The following is an 18,528-nucleotide window of genomic DNA, read 5'->3' as shown; positions in this document are numbered from 1 at the left end:
AAAAAAATAAAAATAAAAATTAATCATCACCAGATGGCCCAGTGATTGGGGACAAATTTCAAACTCTTATTTCACACAACACATTTTTGAATTGTTTCTTGTTGCTGGTTAATCACACGATGGTAATCAAGAGATGTTAAAATACTTATGTCAATCTTCTTTTACTAAGAAAAAAATAAGTAAAAACAAAAAAAAATTAAATATTAAAAACCGCAAACCCTGGGAAGTGAGAATGTTACGCAAGCAACATTTTTCAATTTAGTATTTTCCAAACAACGAAAAACTCTCTCTGCTTCTTCTCAAGTCTCAGGCAATTTCTGTGCAAAGACTTTATCTCTCCTCAACTCTCTCTCTTAAAACTTCCCCTGCTCAGTAATTCCAGAGCTCTGCAGAGAGACTTGGGCTTTTGGGTTTTGTCCTTTCAAAGTTTCAGACTTTGAAGAATTGCTGCTGCCATTCCCTGGTGAGATATTTCAATCATTTTTCTGATCAAAATTTTAGTATTAATTCTCAAAGTTTTGCATTCCCTGCTTCTTTCTCATGGTCCTTATACTAAAAAATGTGCAAGTTTGTATTGTTCTGATGGATTATACTATTGGGAACTTGGTTACTTTTATTTTTTGATATATTTTTATTGGGTTTGTTGTTTTTCGGAAAATTATTCAAAATCTATGTATATAGGGTGTTAAATGAGTATATGATTAATGGGTTGAATCTCGCTTTCAAAAGGATTGTTACAAGTTTTGTGTCAATTTGGCTGTGATGGTAAGATTACTTCATGGAACAGAGTAATTGTTGTGGCATGCGAATGTCAAATTTTTCTTAATTTGATTTCGGAAGGAAATGCGCTTAACTGTAGTGCTGTATAGGTTGGAAAGCTGAAACAGGAGTGGTGTACTATATTAGAGTGGAAAAATATGCATAGCTGACAGTGTAAGCCATATGAACAATCATTTCGGCCATACTTAATCGAGTGTAATTGGTTATTGACCATGGTTGGGTGATTCAAACAAATACATGAATTGTATGCAGCAGAGAGCATTTAAATGAGCAGTATAATATATCTGAATATGGACTGTACACAACGGTTTCCATTCGTTAAGTTGGTTCTTTTAATATAAGAAATGGTTCTGCAGATAACATCATTCTTACACGAATAAAATGTATATTTATCCTCATTCCCGTAAGACAGCGTGAGTAGAACATTCATGCTACTTGAGATGCTAATTAAATTTGCTGGTACTCGGTAGATGTATACTTCAGTACTTTGACTCATATACTCTGTGGTCAAGAAATTGGTAGCTTAATATAGCCTCGAAACACAATTGAATTTTGTTAGGTGGTCAAATTTTTTAAGGAACCAAAATATAACAAAGTTTCTCAAGTAGTTTAATAGACCTAGACTAATGTTCTGGTCAAAACATTGGCAATTAAGTGTTATATTGGGTGGAAGTTCATTCATTGGCTGGGAGTCTTACAATTCGAAAAGGCCCAAATGTAAAAGGATTTACCTATATTTCAATACCCTTGGTGCTTGTTTTCCATTCTGATAGATTGGTTACTGTTTGCGTATTAGGTATGTGAATAGTTTTTCATAAGATACCTGGACACCTATTTCTGCATTTGTTGTAGGTTTTCTCTATGGGGTCTGTTCTGTAAGTTAGCAATGTAGAACTAGTTTATTCTTTGTAGAATGGATTTCAAAACACATTTTGCATTACAATCTCTATGAACATGTGTACAGAAGTGACATGGTGTGGATAATTCATACAAACTATGTTCTAATCAAGGTTCTAAAAGACACTAGGCGCTAGTCAGACGATGGGTTGGGGCCTGGCGCCAAGGCGGGGCCTAGGCAGATTTAAGTAAATTAGTTATATATCGTATAAATAAATGCCTGGTAATTGCATTGGGATACATAAATTGCAAAATAGAATGACATAGATTATAAAGTATTAGAACATAACGCAAAATGAAAGTTATCTATTTTTTGTCTAAGTGAGATTCGCAATCTAGGCAGGTGCCAAAGCGGATTTGGACGGGCTAGGCGGGTGCCTAAGCAGGTCTAGGCGCCCTTTCTTAATTTTCAAACGCCTACGAATTAATCGGGGCGGTAGCCAGCCGCCTAGCGCCTAGGCTAGACCTAGGCGGTGCTAGGCGGGGATTTTTAGAATAGTGGTTCTAATGCAGGGGCTTCTTGTTACAACTGCATTATTTAGTTTGTGTGTGTGTTCTACCTGCTTGGATCAAATTTTTTTACTTGCAGTTGTGGACTGTTGAAAGGAGCATAACATGGCTTGGATATGCTTCCAAATTGTTTTTTAAGGTAATTGCTGATACATAAAAACAAGCATTATTCTGGTAGGATGGCAACCGAGGGTCTCATGAGAATGGTAGAAAGCAGCAGGGAAATGAAGTGGCCCCCATCTAAGGATTCTGCAACATTTGGATCTCCACTGAGAAGTATGACAGCAGAGGAGTCGGGCTTCATTTCGAAGGGGCATGGCTTTAAGAGAGATAGAGCTGAACTTATACCTAATAGAAGTGGCAGTGCTCCACCAAGTATGGAAGGTTCCTTTTCCGCTATTGAAAACCTGTTATGTCAACAGAACTCCAGCATGAAAACAAGCTTGACTAATCTAAACAATGATGTGGATAGTGTTGAGAATGAAGAAAATCTGAGTTCAGACCCAGCTCGTTTGGCATACTATTTATCGAATATGAACTTGAATGCAAGGCCACCTCCACCACTTATAGTAAGGGAGAATCATCATCTGGTCCGCCATAGTGGTGGTCTAGGAACCAAATGGAGATCGACTTCTTTAGATGACAGCGCCAGTGGGTCCTTACATCTTTCCCAAGGTTCTCTTTCTACTCTTCAGGAGGACCCTAATGATGCAAGTTCATCCAGAAAATCTCAAGATAACTTGGCAGAAGATAGTGTTGCAGTAATGCCTGTCAAGGACACGGCTTCTTTGGCAAGTTATAATAAGAGTTTAGTGGATCTCATACAGGTAGGAGTTAAAGTAAGTGGTTTAGTATGTATAAATTTTATTAAAAAATTAATGTCTTACTTATGCTAAACCATGTTTAACTCCTCTTTTGTTTATTTTAATATTTGCTTCGTGCATTTAACTATAACATATGACTACTACATTTGGAATCATGGATTCATGATTAACCATGCAGTTCAGAATTTCTTAGCTCCTTTGGCCAGCAAGTGGTTTACGAGTTTTTCATTTAATGTAGCAGCTATAATTTTCCAGTTTGTGTTGCCGTGTATTTATAAGTTTTATTTTCTTGGTGGTTTGTTTTAGCAAGACTTCCCCCGGACTCCATCTCCTGTATATAATCACTCTCTCTCATCAAGTCTTGGAACAACAGATGAACTAATTGATAGTGATGCACATTCGCTTTCACCAAATGCTCTCGACAAGCCAAAATTACCAGAACCAAATTCAAACTCTATCAATGATTGTCCAGATACAAGTGCCTCGTACACGCTTGCTCTTGGGATCATACCAAATGATGTTCCTTTGCCTACCTCCTCCCCAAGTGCTCAACAATGTCAACCTGATGATGGTACAGGGAACCTACAGAAAGATGAATCTAATATTGGGCATGATGGGTCGAGGAACAATGCATCGATTAATGGTGACCTAGGGTTGGATATTTCCAGTGCGAGAGCATCTAAAGTTGACATCAACAATAACAAGCAACAAGAACTATCTTATGGGAGGTATGTACCACAACACAATTTGTCTACACAACAAGGTGTTCCATATCAACTACAGGGGTTCCAGGCACAATTAGTTTCCCAAGGAATGAATTATTTGCAAAGTGGAATGCAAAATCTTCCCTACAGCTACCCAAAATTCTCTTCTATTGAGACACAACCATCATTGCACTCACCTGGAGTCACACCTGCCTTGTATAGTACACCAACACCATATATGACTTCAGGGAGTCCATTCTACCCGAATTATCAATCATCTGGTGTATTTCCTCCACAATATAGTATGGGCGGATATACTTTAGGTTCTACTTTTCTTCCTTCATATATGCCTGGGTACACTTCTCATGGTTCCTTTTCAATGCCTTTTGATGCTTCTTTGGGGCCAAGATTTAGTGGTCAAACTGTTGATGTTTCGAGAGGGGAGAGAATTCCCCATGAAGGTGATATGCAACACCATAGTAGATTCTATGGGCAACATGGGCCAATGCTCCAGCCACCTTTTGTGGATCCCCTTTATACGCAGTACTATGCTCGTTCTTTGGAGGATTCATATGGTGCTTCAATTCAATATGGTTACTTGCCATCAAGGGGTCAACTTTCGCAACAAGAATTAAATGCTAATGCTTATACGGATGGCCCAAAATTCCACTCTTCAACTAATGGTAATCAGGGTATTCCAAGTCCAAGAAATGTGGGAATCAATGGTAGTGGTTATTACGGACTTCCTTCTGGCATGGGTGTAATGACACAGTTTCCAGCCTCACCTCTTGGTAGTCCAATATTGCCATCATCTCCAATGGGCAGAACGAATCATTTTGGTCGGAAATATGAATTGAGGACTCCTCAAGGTTCTGTTAGTGGAGTATATTCTGGGTGGCAAGGGCTGAGAAGCTCCATCTTGGATGATCCTAGAAGACATTCTTTACTTGAAGAACTGAAATCTAGTAATCCCCATAAATTTGAACTTTCCGATATAGCTGAGCGCATTGTTGATTTCAGGTATTGCTTGCTCCATGTTTGTTTTTCCTTTACTTGTACATAACATGATCATGGTTATAATATTAGTTATAATTTTTTAATATTCATATATAACTTCAGTATCGATCAACATGGGAGTCGATTTATTCAACAGAAGCTAGAATACAGCAGTGCTGAAGACAAGGTATCTGTTTTCAAAGAGATTCTTCCAAATGCTTCAAAATTAATGACGGATGTATTTGGAAATTATGTTATTCAAAAGGTATGATTTCATAATTTGTGTCTGCTTAATTGCATTTTTGTTGCATCACCTATCATCTTTATGGACATGTGAATTCTGTGGATGGCCTATTAAAATTGTATGATTCTTGTATTTTTATGTTACAGTTTTTTGAATATGGGACTCCTGAGCAGAAAAAGGAGCTTGCAGATCAACTTGCTGGGCAAATGTTGCCTTTAAGTTTGCAGATGTATGGTTGTCGTGTAATCCAGAAGGTATGCTAAAACTTGATGTTTTCAAAATAAACATGTTGTTATAAGTCCGATGAGCAGGCTATTTTCTGCTTATGAGATTTTTACCAAGGGATGTGTTATTTATAGAAAGTTTTATACTGCAAGTGTTGATGGGGTTGGTTGGAAAGAAGCACGGAAGATAAACTTCAGGAGTTATTTCAAAAACCCTTTGCTGTGTAAACAATGAGTACTCTATACAGATTTGGAGGGAACATCTCTTTATGAGTCTGGGAAAAGTTGTCCTAATGCTTTATATTATCCGAATCTTTTCTTCTTACGTCTGTGCTGAATGTTTCTTTTAGGCTCTCGAAGTTATTGAGCTTGACCAGAAAATACAACTTGTGCATGAGCTTGATGGACATGTTATGATATGTGTACGAGATCAAAATGGAAATCATGTAATACAGAAGTGTATAGAATGCATTCCCACAGAGAAAATTGGATTTATCATTTCTGCTTTTCAAGGACAAGTTGCCACACTTTCTACTCATCCCTATGGCTGTCGTGTCATACAGGTATTGCACAAAGTATTCAATTATGAAGTCTCCAATTAGATTTGTGGATCAGATTTTGAAACATTACACTATAACTTGCTAGAGAGTTTTGGAGCATTGTTCGGATGACCTTCAAAGTCAATGTATAGTTGATGAGATCTTGGAATCTGCTTATGATCTTGCTCAAGATCAGTATGGCAATTATGTTACCCAGGTTGGTTTCTACTTTGTACTTGTGCTGTCTGTTGATTCTTTATTTAGAACACAGTAAATATTTAATTCGTCAGTTCTTTTGTTTGCTAAGAGGAGGTTCCACAAATACCCTGAACCCTAATTTGATTGTCTTTCCTGTTAAGTATTATTCTTAATTTTCTGTATGTTCTCTTAGCACTTGGAAAGTGACTTCACTGCTGTAGAATTCTGAAAATGCTGCCAGGTGGTAAAATTCTTGAACAGTATCACACAGCCGAAATGGTTTTTCTTGATTGAAATAACTCTTGGAACAATATCGCAATTATACATTTCTTTCAAATGTCGGCAATGGTTTAAGGGTAAAGGCTAATTGGTTCTTAGTTAGGTCAATGGTTATTATAATTATATTAAAGTCAAACCAAATATGTCATATGTGGTGTCTCTCCAATCAAGAGAGAAGAAAAATGTGGTGCTGGAGTCTTTATTGATAAAATTTGAAGTTAAAGACTTGTTTTTGAAGAATGGACTTCTCGAAGACTGGCTTGTCCACTTCATCTTATGATGATAGAGTTAGCTTAAATAAGTTGTGGAAAAATGAGGTTACGACAGGTTAGTAACAGCAATTCATTAAAGCATAAAAATAGTTGAGAGATTCTTGTTAGACGATGAGAAGAAATCTGTAAATGTAGTTCATGGTGGTCTAGCTAATGGTTATAGGTGATGGTTCCTTTAGTTTCTAATTTACGTTTTTCTTCTTCATGTGTCCTTACATTGCCTATGTTTCTATTATTTCTAATTGAATGTAATATAAAGATGGAACAATATACTGCTTGCAGCATGTTCTGGAACGGGGAAAGCCCAACGAAAGAAGCCAAATTATCAGCAAGTTGGTTGGGAAGATTGTACAATTGAGTCAGCATAAATATGCATCAAATGTTGTTGAGAAGGGTCTGGAGTTTGGTGATACTGCTGAGCGGGAGCTCTTGATTGAGGAAATCATTGGACAAATGGAAGAAAACGATAGCCTATTGGTAAGTGAAGCAAAAACTAATATGATAGGCTATCCCATGTGTTAAGGTTTTTTGTTCTCCATAAATTTTAATTGCCCATCAACATTAGATATATGTTTGATAGGAAGGTTTGGCTCAAAGGGAGCATAATTATTATGGTTAGAAACCTGAGCCAATTAGGAAACATCCGGTTGTGCATTTCGACATTTAGTTAGAAATATCAAATTTTATTTACAAGTCGACCTGAAGCCGTCATTTCCATGTGAGTAGATTTCATTTGGTTCCAAAAAGTTTTCAAACACACTCTGGTATTTTAATAGCATGAGTATTGTGGATTCTGCTTGACTCTTGGGGACCATCCGGAGTTTGAAAGTGTAGATATTGAATGCTGCATAATGCTGGTTTTATGTTTTCTGTATATTGAGTTTCGTCGTTTTTTTTTATATTCCAGTCAATGATGAAGGACCAATTTGCCAATTATGTGGTTCAGAAGGTTCTTGAAACAAGCAATGGTAGACAGCGGGAAATACTGCTCAAACTTATAAGAGTTCATATTGATGCTCTGAAGAAATATACTTATGGGAAACACATAGTTGTTCGTTTTCAACAGCTATCCGGTGAAGGTTTGTCAATTTCCCGTTTGTGATTTGTGCACATGATTATGAGCATTGATTATTTGTTTCCCATTTTATATGCATCTCATAGAAGACTGGTTGTCTCTAATATGGCTTCTTAATCTAGCATTGTCTGTTGGAAAAATGGTCTCAGGCTGTGCAATTGTTACACGAGCTTAATGGATTTATGTATATTTTTTAGTTTATACTGATTATCCTAGTTGGATGTTAAACCTTTACCCATTAATATGCAGAGGTCCAAACCTCAGAAGCTGAGGGGGTATAGAAGAAAGGGAGAAGCGTTAACAGAGGATCCATTTGGCTCGCTGGGCCCTCCAGTTTTTCCGATCCCCCCATTTGGCTTGAAGGTTTTGCTTGAGGAGTGCGGCAGTTAACAGAAGGCAGAAGCGTTACCTATTCTTTTCAAGAACGGCACATTTTACAAGAAATTCCAATAATACAGAAACAACGGTGGCGTTGATTGATGAAAACTCAATGCCGATGCACCAAACTGATGGTCTTTTAAGTCTCCTAGTTTTTGTTATTGTTGAAAAGTTTATAAAATGTGCGATTCTTGAAAGAGGGGTAGACGTTTGCTAGTTTTATAGGACAACTACCGCGTCTTCGTTGCTAGAAGAAGAGCCGGATGATTGGAGCTGCCGTGGTGTATTTTCTGATTGTTCATTTATGTATATTCTGGTAAACATATATGTAAAGCAATGTAAGGATCCATGCAGGGCTGAAGGCCGGCGTAGATATTACGTTATAGTTATGGCTTAGTCATCGTGTATGAATTTGGGACGATAACAAAACTGCGTTGATAATATGATGTAAAAAGTTATATCTGCAGGGTATGTTTCATTATGCAAATTATGTTTGTGGTTTTGTGTTTCTCAAAACACTGGTGCCTCCAAACCCAACTTTCTCGCCAGTTCCGCCGCCTCCCTTGCCGGCAGTGGCGGACCATAGAAGGGACCGGCGTTGGCCGTGTCCCCTGAAATTCTTTTGAGTTGGTGGTCTAGTTATATAAGCCAATCCAGAAGAAGTCTACAAACGTGGCACCTCCAGAAGTTTAAGTAGTTTTAAAATGTTAGTTTTCTTTCCAAATGTTTGCTAGTATGACAAAATTAACACCCGACTGCACAACTTTAAAAGAACAAATATGCATTTTGTCTATGAATTTATATTGTTAATTTAGAATTTTTTTTGTTTTTTTTATAGATGAGATTTAATATTGTAGAAAATTTTCATTTCTATGTTTACCATGTACATTCACAACCTAGCTACTATCTGAACAAAAATAGTTTTCAATTTTTGTTTGGATTTCTCTTTCACATGTAATTTATTTTTTTATTTTAAAAAAAATGATCAGTTTGTGACTTTGACACGCCAGTTCATCCTTCTTTTTGCAAGAATTATGTAACTTTGATTTGATTCTTTTAGAATCTATGTTAAGGACAACAATATATACACTAAAGGGATGAGGAGTTGGGCTAAGCCACACAATGGACAACTTAATTTAGTATTGAATTCGTTATCCACAATATTCGAACCAGATTGTAGTCCTGAGTGGCTAGTTTTTTCAATTTTAATTTGCTAATTTGACTTGGAATGAGGTATTCGGGTAAGTTGGTTAAGATGGGTCAGATGGCGTAAGATCTACGTTTCAAATTTACGAAAATATTTGTTGTATTAAGATATTTTCTTTTGGTTGCATTAATTGGAGCGTAAGAACACCGCGAAGAAAATATGACCGTTGGAGCCACCATTCCCTCCACGCGCTTTCTTATATAAACCCCAATCCCTGAATTCCAAGTCCCACTAGGAAATCCAAACTCTACTTCCCCCCAAATCCTCCTTACACAGTAGCGAATAGCGACCGACCTTCAATCCAACCAAACCCTAGAATTCTTGATTTCAATCGCGATTCTTTCGTCTTCGTCTTCTGCGTCGATCACTGACGCCGCCGACTTCACTCCTCCGCCGCCAACCAGTTCAGTCTCTCTGTTTCTTCTCTGATTGCTCTGATTCTCTTCTTACCCATTCCATCGGTGCCTCTTTTGATCATTTTTTTCTGAACCCAGAAAACAATGGGTTCGATGAAGAGGAAGAGACCGGACGAACCAGAGAAGAGCTTTTTCCGTTCGAAATTCGAGTGGGTTCGAGGGCCGATGCTCGGGAGTGGGGGATTCGGGTCGGTTTATCTGGCGACCGTGAAAAAGTCCAAGTTGGGTTGCGAGGGTTTCCCGACGGTGATGGCGGTGAAAACCTTCTCCAGGTCGAGTGAGCTCGCGACGGAAAGTTCGTATCTGACCCTGTTTCGGGACTGCCCTTTTATTATCGGAAGCTATGGAACAAATCTGACCATTGGGGACGATGGTTACTTGAAGTGTAATGTGTTTTTGGAGTATGCCGATGGAGGAACAATTGGGGATTTGATCGAGAAATCGGGCGGCTCAGGGTTGTGTGAATCGGATGTGAGCAAGTATACCAAAGCGATTCTGAAAGGGCTTGAGTACATTCATGAAAGGGGTTATGTGCATTGTGATTTGAAGCCGGATAACATATTGCTTGTGAGATCTGATTCTGGTTTTGTGCCGAAAATTGGGGACTTCGGGTTGGCAAAGATGGCGATGCAGAAGCTGTCACGCCAAGGCACATCAATGTATTTTTCTCCCGAAACTGTGACTCACAAAATTCAGGAGCAGCCTTCCGATATTAGGTTGCATTGTACTCGGGATGTTAACGGGGAGACAGCCATGGGAAGCGAAGGGAGGCGCTGACCTAAGGCCTCTTATTGCTTCAAAACTTCCCAATGTTCCCGGCTGGTTATCAGAAGATGCTAAAGACTTTTTGCGAAAATGCCTACTGAGGGACCCTTTCAAGAGATCCACAGCTGCTGAGCTATTGAAGCACTCGTTCGTGACAAAACCGGACAGGGTTGGAGAGGTTGAACCAGTAAAGGAGGTTGCTTCAGTGTCATCTCCGGAGCAAGGCGATTATGGAAGCTTTATACCCCTCGGAAGCTGGAGTTCTGAAGAGGCAGTAGATTTTGGGCCAATTCCTCCTGTGGCAGTCTTGAACCCTAGACCGGTTATTCCAAGCACGGCTTGCCAAGGGGCATCAAATTTTGCTGTAATGGGTGCAGCTTAGCTTTAATTGTTTCCATACCTGTTGACGAAGTCAGGGATGTGTACAGTGCAGCCATCTTCCGAAGGAGGTTGAGCTTGAGGAGGAAGTCCACTCAAAATCCGAGCTCAAGTTCGGTTCCCTGACCTCACACAACCTATCTGATTAGGTCCCCAAACATTTACTACATTTAAGGCGCCGATTCTTCCTCTGGCACTCATGAGCCCAAGACCTGTTCTGCTGTTCATGGATTGGTGTAATACTTCATTATTCCACATCTGTAATTGTAAATTTTGACATGTAATATCTTCTTGGCGGCTGTATCGATTTCACTTTATATATATGGAATAAAAGTTCCACTTTGATCCATCTATCTATGTTTCCTTTATTAGTTTTTAAGTTGCAGTTCTCAAGCTCATTCAACAGTTAAAGCTTTATGCCTTTTTCGAAAGTGGTCAAAATATAAGTTGTTCAAAAGTTGTAAAGCTCATCGAGCTTCTCCGATCCTTGCCCTTTTTCAATTTTTACGACTCAATGATTCAATACTGTGTTAAGTAAAGGCACAAGGTTGTAGCAAAAACCAGCATTTATTCAGCAATAGGGTCATGTAATCAACAATTTGTACGGTATCACTCTCGGCAGCATCTTCCCCGGTTAGATCAGTTGTTCTCCTCAGAAATCGAGACAAACATGCACTGATTGACTCACTATTCTCCGCAACCATATAAAGGCAAAACAAGCATAGTCCTGTTTCAGGTGCAAACTGATTCTTGTCAATTTTACGTATGTGCGATGTTCAAAACAAAGATCAGGCTAGGCCAAGAAAAAAGAGATTATACTAAATCATCAATACATGTCACCCTGAGCCAAAAGACCAAACTACTTTAAATCATTTCAGCTACGGAGAGGTAGGTAACAGATTTAAGAAACCAACGTACCAATATAGGCAACTGTAAGACCTGAAATCAACCGTCCCAAAGCCGAAAGCATGTAGAGACTAAACACTACCTGGAGAAAGATTTACGTTACATCTGTTAGCTGTGCGCAACCATCCCAACAAAAAGGAAAAACAAAAAAGATCAATTTGATGGACTAGCAGAGGCAAAAATTGTTCTTCAAGCAGAATGCTTTTATTAGAGCAAAGAACCTGCCACCGCAAGCTGCCTTACTTAGGTTTAAGGTTCCACAAATAGATTGATATCTTGAAAAAATATAATGAGGGCGACATGTACTCTGTGAAAAACTTTGTTCTCTTGTGTACTTCTATTAAAATTACATTTCAGCTTCCACTTTGTTCTTAGAATATAATTTATAGTAAAACAAAGGTACATTATAAATTGTGCTCCCAGTGGTGTGAGATTCGTCATCAACATAAACATCGAAGTCTTCCCAATGAGAAACGCACATGTGCAGATAAACAAAATGCATATGCAGTTATATGCCAAAAGAAATCAAAATTCTGACAATTTCCGAGTTGTTAATACAGGTATTTAACACCTCTCCCTTGATACTTAAAGCAAGCGGCACTATATCTAAATGTAAGCTTTTGAAATTTATCATCCATACCAGCTAAGTTCTAGAAACTCTGCAACACCTCATATCAAAACAAAAATCCTTTTTAGGCATCAAGCATTCTTACCTTGAAAAACAACCTCTTGTCATGCCCTGTGGCCGCAACCCTCAATACAGACTCAGCTGCTCCTACGGTATTGGCTAACCACGCAACAATGCTATTAGCAGTGTCCTGTGAAATCTGCCACTCAAGTGGATCCACTGGTACCCTAATCAACAATAAAATTAGATATTTGAACACAAAGATTACCATTCACCGCTACAATATTATCAAGTACGTAAAATCATTATTTGACATTAAAGCCTCTTATGAAATGGTACTGTTGACATGTTTTTCATTTGAAACTGACAGCATTTCATTTCAAAGAAATCACAATTTTTCAGTTCATCTATCATGGTACTAAGTACTAACTCTGGTACTTCTTCAATGCCCCATAACCTATTAAATTTCCAAATGCATCCACCAAATTCAACCCTAGAGTGTAGAAGAGCATCACAATCCAAACAAAACCCAAATTTCTATAAGTATTTGTACTCAAACCGAATTAAATACAAAAAAAAATTGCATTCACATTGGACCATTACCAGATAAAACCTGGTCTTATCAGCCAACAACCCAATAACAAGACCATAGAATCCCTAATTCCTCAAAAGTCAAAACCCAGAAAAACAAACCACTCTCCTGAATTTTCCGGGGAGGCAGAGGGGAAGGGGAAAATTGGGAAATGTGGGAGGACTTACGAGACGTTCATTTGGCGAAAGAGGAGGCCGAGAATGGCGAGTGAGCAAAGGAGGACGATGAAGACGTCGGAGACGAGAGAGAGGAGGCTGGAGTTGCGGTGGGCGCAGTGGTAATAGACTAAGCTTCCGCATATTAGCACTACCACCGGCTTCCCTACTTCCGATCGGTAATCCACCATTTCCTCCATTTCTTCATTTCCTCATCTCTTCATCTCTTCATCTGGTTGTGTTTCTTTCACTCTGTTTTTCCTTCTTCTTGCCAATTTTTTATTTATTTTATTTATTGTATATTTGTAAAATAGATGTTCTTTATTTTAATTTTTGAGGGTTTTTTTTTTTTTTTTTTTGAACAAATTGCAACAATTATGATTGATTATTGAGTTTGTTTCCACAAACCAAAGAAAAAGCATTTGACTAAGAAAAAACAATGCAAACGAAAACAAAATTATATTTTAATAATGGTTATACACCGTTGGCTTCTAAACTTTTATACCAATTAAAAGCATATTTTTTTTATAATAAATGATAAGATAATGCACGCTAATTCAACTAAAATATGGGAGAGGAAAAAATTTCAATCCGGAATAAGTTATAACATATTTATTCTTTTTGTTAATTCCATCCATTTTCTGTTAAATTTTCGGAAAAAAACAATTTTGAGACAAATAATAATTTCTGATCCAAAAACTTTTATTAACACAAACAAGAATAAAACAGAATTTTGATCAACTAGAGGCCGGAATCAAAAGTTTTCCATATATAAATAAGCTTCTTCTCAAAGCTCCTACCTAGGGGTGACTTTGGATATCCCCTCAATTTCTTTTCAATTTTATTTTATTGTCTTACATAATTTTTAGAGTTATAATGGTGGTTGTCATCGTGAGAAGATATTAAAATTGAGACATATGTACAAGAAGATATCAACTAAAAGTTCATGACCCTTGGTACAAAAATATGTAGCTATGATCATTTTCGTCAACTTCGTCACAATCTATCAAAATGTCATGTTCAAAGGGTCATTGCTATAATTGGATTAAAGTTGAAGGATCATTACTTCAATTGAGTTAAAGTTGATAAACCATTTCTCAAATTCGGTTGAAGTTGAGAAAGTATTACTGCAATTTTTCTCATTTGGTTTTCCATTTTTGCCCATTAGCTTCACATGCATAGCATGTGACATATTTTGACATAATTTCTAACGGAGTTGATGAAAATGACCATAATTGCACATTTTGATAAGTTAAGAGACCAATGGTCACAAATTTTTAATTGAATGACCATTGCTACAATTTCCAGGTAAAAAATCATTGAGGAATTGAGCGAAATTTGAACTTATACGGCAAAAAAAGTATATTGATAAAAAGACACTATGTTGTAATGGTACAGCACATTCATCGGTACTTCATATTCCTTGCAAGGCACATAACTGAAGCTCAACCGACCGTTTGGTTAAAAAACACAACCGGAAACCAGCCCCAACCGAAAACCGAAAACCGAAAAAAGAAGAACAAGAAAGTAAAACTCTCAACGGATGCAAGATCAACCAAACTAGCCTAGGCCTGTGTAAAACAACCTAGACGTAACTTCAACGAATTAGTCGACACCTCCCGCCTGGTAATTTACACCAGCAGAGATCCCAATGTGAGTTTAAACTATGATCCTATGTGAAACCTTGCTTGAGCTTGTTACAGCTTATAAGGTATGTCTCTGAACAAGCAATATGTCCTTCCAAGCTTCATAAAACATCCAGGTGATGCCGGAGGATGGCATGACCTTCAAGCAGCTTGCACCCCACCCTCTGTAAAGTCCCCGCAAACCTTCTTCCTGGATGACTTCTGAAAGTGCCGCTAACATGTGCGGTGGGCACTTGCCTTTCAAAGCTCCAACCATCAGCCGTTTCCTGGCCACCTCCAATGGAAAGCTGATTGTGCTAGCCGTAAAACCTAGACATGTTTGAGTAAGCTATTAGATAATCAAGTGGTCAGGATATGATACCATAAATTATTCATCCAATCATTCAGCAAAAGAGCGCCGAAGTTTCAAAGTTCTGCATACAAGTTGCAAAATTGACAAGTAATTTTACTCTGTTTACTTCCCTAATTATGCAGTTCATTCATATTTCTTGTGTCCAAGAGGTGGAAGACCTGAGACTATCAGAATAAAGTCGGTGAAATACAACTTCATTGTCCAATAATCGATAAGTAGCCCAAACAAATCAACATAACTCTTCTATACTTCTAATTAGTAATTTACACAAAAATTACGTAAATTGTTGCATGACACTGACAATAACAAAAGCTTTTTCCACAGGATGCATGTTTTACTAAACTGATGAACAAAAGGTTATATGCCGTCGGTAGGCAAAATACTAAAAATAGAAAGCAAAAAGGAAATGCTTCAATAATCTTCACGACTTGAGACATATTATTCTTTAAAAAATGGACTATGACATAAGAGTTAGGATCCACAATGTCCAAAAACTAATCAAAATCGAAACAAGATTTGAAAGGGAAAAGAAAAAGAAACGTAAACGGTTTGCACTATCTTTTCAATTTGATTTACGTAACCCAGGCCAAGTTTCTGACCTGCAAGAGCTCCGACCAGTAGCATCTCAGGACGGTTAAGAGACTCTTTATTCTTTGCTCGGCAGTGGGATTTCTTCAATTTCTCATACATGAAATAGTAACATGTACTGTAAGGAAGCATCCCAATAAGTGTAGGTGAAAGACCAGAATAGCATGCAGCAATCCCACCCTCCTTATAAATCTTGCTGATTGCAATGCTTAAACTGGGATACGCCTCAGGAGACACGGTCAGCCGATCCTGTTGTAAGAAATTAGAAGAAAGAAACAATAAATAGTTAAATACCAAGAAAAAGTGTCAAACATTAGCAGTTCCTAATTGAAACATCGTACAGTGAAATCATACAGAGATGCAATCCAAGAGGATATAAAACGCAGAATATATTTCCACGTGAACACACGAAAACCACACATATAAATGAAACACGGAAGATGAGATAGATAACATAGTCATCAGAAATGATATAACGTAGAGCAGGCTAGACTAAATTTCTATCCTCATAAAGTGTACCCGTACCTTTAGAACTTCAAGGGGATGACACACAAGTGTGCTAACAACTCCAGCAGCAGCACCAGCCACAGCGACAGGGGAAATCCAGGAGATAGAGAAGTTCAAGGTTACACGACCAATCTGCACCTTTGGGGATTCACCCTGCTTCCACTTTTCTTGTGTCGATGTCATTGCTCGTTTAATACACTCAAATGTTCCAAACTCAAGAGCTTGTGTAGGGATTATGCGAAGCATGTTGACCGCATTTCCAGCCCACAGTCCTTGCCACCCTTGCTTCTCAATGACCTCTAAGAAACTACCACAAATGTGTCTAGATCCAACACCGACTACCATTCTGGTTCTGCACATATCAAATCCAACAAATTATGATCATGTATCAACACTTACAAAATAACCTTCATGAATTCATGAATTACATGTCATTACATATTTTCAAAATGGTCTGAATGAAAATAATCTTCATGAATTACATGTCATTACATATTTTTCAAAATGGTCTGAATGTAAGCTATTTGAAATTCAAATCATTAAAAAAACCACTTATAAGAAACCCTTGGAATATCCTCTAACTTCCCTAGACTTTTTCCAAAACTGTAACATCTTAATGGAAGAAATTAAACAAATTTGTCCCATAGCTCCTCAGCCACCCTCACATAAACTCGATTGAACACTACAACATTGAAATTCATAAATGGGGAGTGTTATTAAACATACAACATTAGGATCAATTCATAACAAAATTTATTCCATTTTTTTTGAACTAAAACAAGACTATTTCCATCCATCCCCATTACATACCTTATATACGGAGTGCACAGACATCAAATATAAACCCAACATTGTTGTCTTCAGGACTTTCATTGTTAAATGAGCTAATTTCGGGTAGGATAACACTTCTTCGCTTATATATGCTTATATAAACACAAAGCATCAAATGCAATGACTACTGATAACATTTTTAAAGAGGGTGAAAACATTGTTGTCTTCAGGACTTTCGTTGTTAAATGAGCTAATTTCGGGTAGGATAACACTTCTTCACTTATATATGCTTATATAAACACAAAGCATCAAATGCAATGACTACTGATAACATTTTAAAGAGGGTGAAACAGCAACCACTAACCTGATGGTCTCAAGAGGAGCAAGAACAGCTTTGGTCATTGCCCCTGCTAAAGCGCCGCTTAAGAACTCTCCAACTTCTCTCTTCTTCGATAAATCCTGAAGCACATCAAGGCACACTTTTTGTGATACCAATGACAAAATAGCATGTTATTTTTCTTTTGGCCCCTAAAATTATGCCCAATAAATCGATATGAAATTCTATTGAAGAATGATACCAAAAGTCCCATCTTTTTCAATATTTGGGCTTTTCCAAAAAAGAGGCATCTCATTCTCAGAGTTCAGAGACACAATAATTAAACAAAAGAAACAAATTAAATGGCAAATTTCCACACTGGGTTTTTGTTCCTGAACTAAAATTATCCATATAACTCCATTTCCCTAGCTTTTATGCCATTTTCTCAGCAACCAAACAGACCAACAAGGAAAAAAATAAAATTTTCCCTTCAGATTATAATCAAGAGGCCCAAAAAAGAAGTTGGGGGACTTACTCTCAGGGGTTGGGAGAGGTCAGGGAGCTGAAGTCGGAGCTCGAATTTCGGGTGGGCAGCCTCCTTCTCAAGCTCAACCTCTTTGGGAAGTATGGCCATACTGTAAACATCCCCACAAACCCCACCACCACTGTACTTCGTCTCCTTCTTCAGAGACTGTGATTCAAATGCCATGCTTTTCCTTATCAGTATCAAAAAGCAAAGTAAAATCCCCCAAAATAAAAAACAATTCAATCAAATGCAGATATCTGTATCAAAAAATGAAAAAAATTCCAAAAGAATATGCAAAGTCTTTTTTCTTAGATTCTTATTGCATAAAGCCTGCACACACACACACACACACACACATATATATATATATATATATATATATATATATATATATATATATATATATATTTGATGAAACGGAGAGAGAGAGAGGGGGACGTGGGTTTGGAATTGACATGCCTGAGAGAGGGAGAGGGAGTGGGGTTTTGGGGACATTGATTTTTTTTGTGGGGTTTGGTTTTTTGCTGCCTTTTGTGACCCGCCAAGTCTCGCGTCTGTCTGAAGTTTCTCAAACGTTTATGCTGTGGTTGTTTGAAAGTTTCTTGGGTTTTTACGTCGACACACAAGGGAGAACACTTGGCCACTCTCCCATTTGCGCACTGCAACCCTACGCGCCCAACAATTGAGACGGTTGAAAGATAAGGATGGAAACCATGATTTAGTGCCCAACATTCAATTGAATTGTTGTTCTATAATATGTTTTGGCTTACGAGTGTATTCAATTCGGATTTTGAAAATTTTAAATAAATCACTTTTGTTTGATACATGACATAATTTGGGTAGGATTTATATTGA

The 18,528-nt window shown here is 37.8% G+C and overlaps 3 protein-coding genes and 1 pseudogene across 7 annotated transcripts; 2 read left to right on the top strand and 2 right to left on the bottom strand.

Annotated features, from left to right (window-relative positions):
• The first annotated feature begins 232 nt into the window (after positions 1 to 232).
• On the top strand, positions 233 to 8,386 carry LOC103432197 (pumilio homolog 5-like). 4 transcript variants are annotated; one of them, XM_070816964.1, is made up of 10 exons: positions 233 to 463; positions 2,366 to 3,014; positions 3,318 to 4,735; positions 4,835 to 4,976; positions 5,102 to 5,209; positions 5,530 to 5,742; positions 5,825 to 5,935; positions 6,750 to 6,944; positions 7,375 to 7,546; positions 7,792 to 8,386. In XM_070816964.1, the coding sequence occupies exons 2-10, from the start codon at positions 2,367 to 2,369 to the stop codon at positions 7,821 to 7,823; spliced, it is 3,039 nt and encodes a 1,012-aa protein (XP_070673065.1). In that variant the 5' UTR covers positions 233 to 463; position 2,366; the 3' UTR covers positions 7,824 to 8,386. The 4 variants fall into 4 exon arrangements, with proteins under 4 accessions (XP_070673065.1, XP_028953008.2, XP_028953010.2 ...); XM_029097175.2 differs by having other exon boundaries at positions 2,327 to 3,026; XM_029097177.2 differs by having other exon boundaries at positions 235 to 463; positions 2,327 to 3,014.
• A 1,093-nt stretch (positions 8,387 to 9,479) lies between these two features.
• LOC103432198 (mitogen-activated protein kinase kinase kinase 20-like) lies at positions 9,480 to 10,832 on the top strand (annotated as a pseudogene).
• A 252-nt stretch (positions 10,833 to 11,084) lies between these two features.
• Positions 11,085 to 13,413, bottom strand: LOC103432199 (reticulon-like protein B22). Its single transcript, XM_008370374.4, has 4 exons — positions 12,980 to 13,413; positions 12,306 to 12,447; positions 11,605 to 11,674; positions 11,085 to 11,413 (listed from the first exon to the last, which is right to left on the bottom strand). The coding sequence occupies exons 1-4, from the start codon at positions 13,165 to 13,167 to the stop codon at positions 11,217 to 11,219; spliced, it is 597 nt and encodes a 198-aa protein (XP_008368596.3). The 5' UTR covers positions 13,168 to 13,413; the 3' UTR covers positions 11,085 to 11,216.
• An 898-nt stretch (positions 13,414 to 14,311) lies between these two features.
• Positions 14,312 to 18,265, bottom strand: LOC103432200 (probable mitochondrial adenine nucleotide transporter BTL1). Of its 2 annotated transcripts, none has more exons than XM_070817344.1 (6): positions 18,133 to 18,265; positions 17,683 to 17,838; positions 17,196 to 17,290; positions 16,079 to 16,412; positions 15,565 to 15,802; positions 14,312 to 15,129 (listed from the first exon to the last, which is right to left on the bottom strand). In XM_070817344.1, exons 1-6 carry the CDS (start codon positions 18,166 to 18,168, stop codon positions 15,089 to 15,091), a joined length of 900 nt encoding a protein of 299 aa, XP_070673445.1. In that variant the 5' UTR covers positions 18,169 to 18,265; the 3' UTR covers positions 14,312 to 15,088. The 2 variants fall into 2 exon arrangements, with proteins under 2 accessions (XP_070673445.1, XP_008368597.4); XM_008370375.4 differs by having other exon boundaries at positions 14,312 to 14,922; positions 18,133 to 18,264.
• Positions 18,266 to 18,528: the final 263 nt, after the last annotated feature.

The sequence above is a fragment of the Malus domestica genome, chromosome 17, assembly GCF_042453785.1.
Source record: "Malus domestica chromosome 17, GDT2T_hap1".
NCBI classification, from domain to species: Eukaryota; Viridiplantae; Streptophyta; class Magnoliopsida; order Rosales; family Rosaceae; genus Malus; species Malus domestica.
Note: the sequence above shows the minus strand (reverse complement) of the source record. Positions and strands in the feature narration are given on the sequence as shown.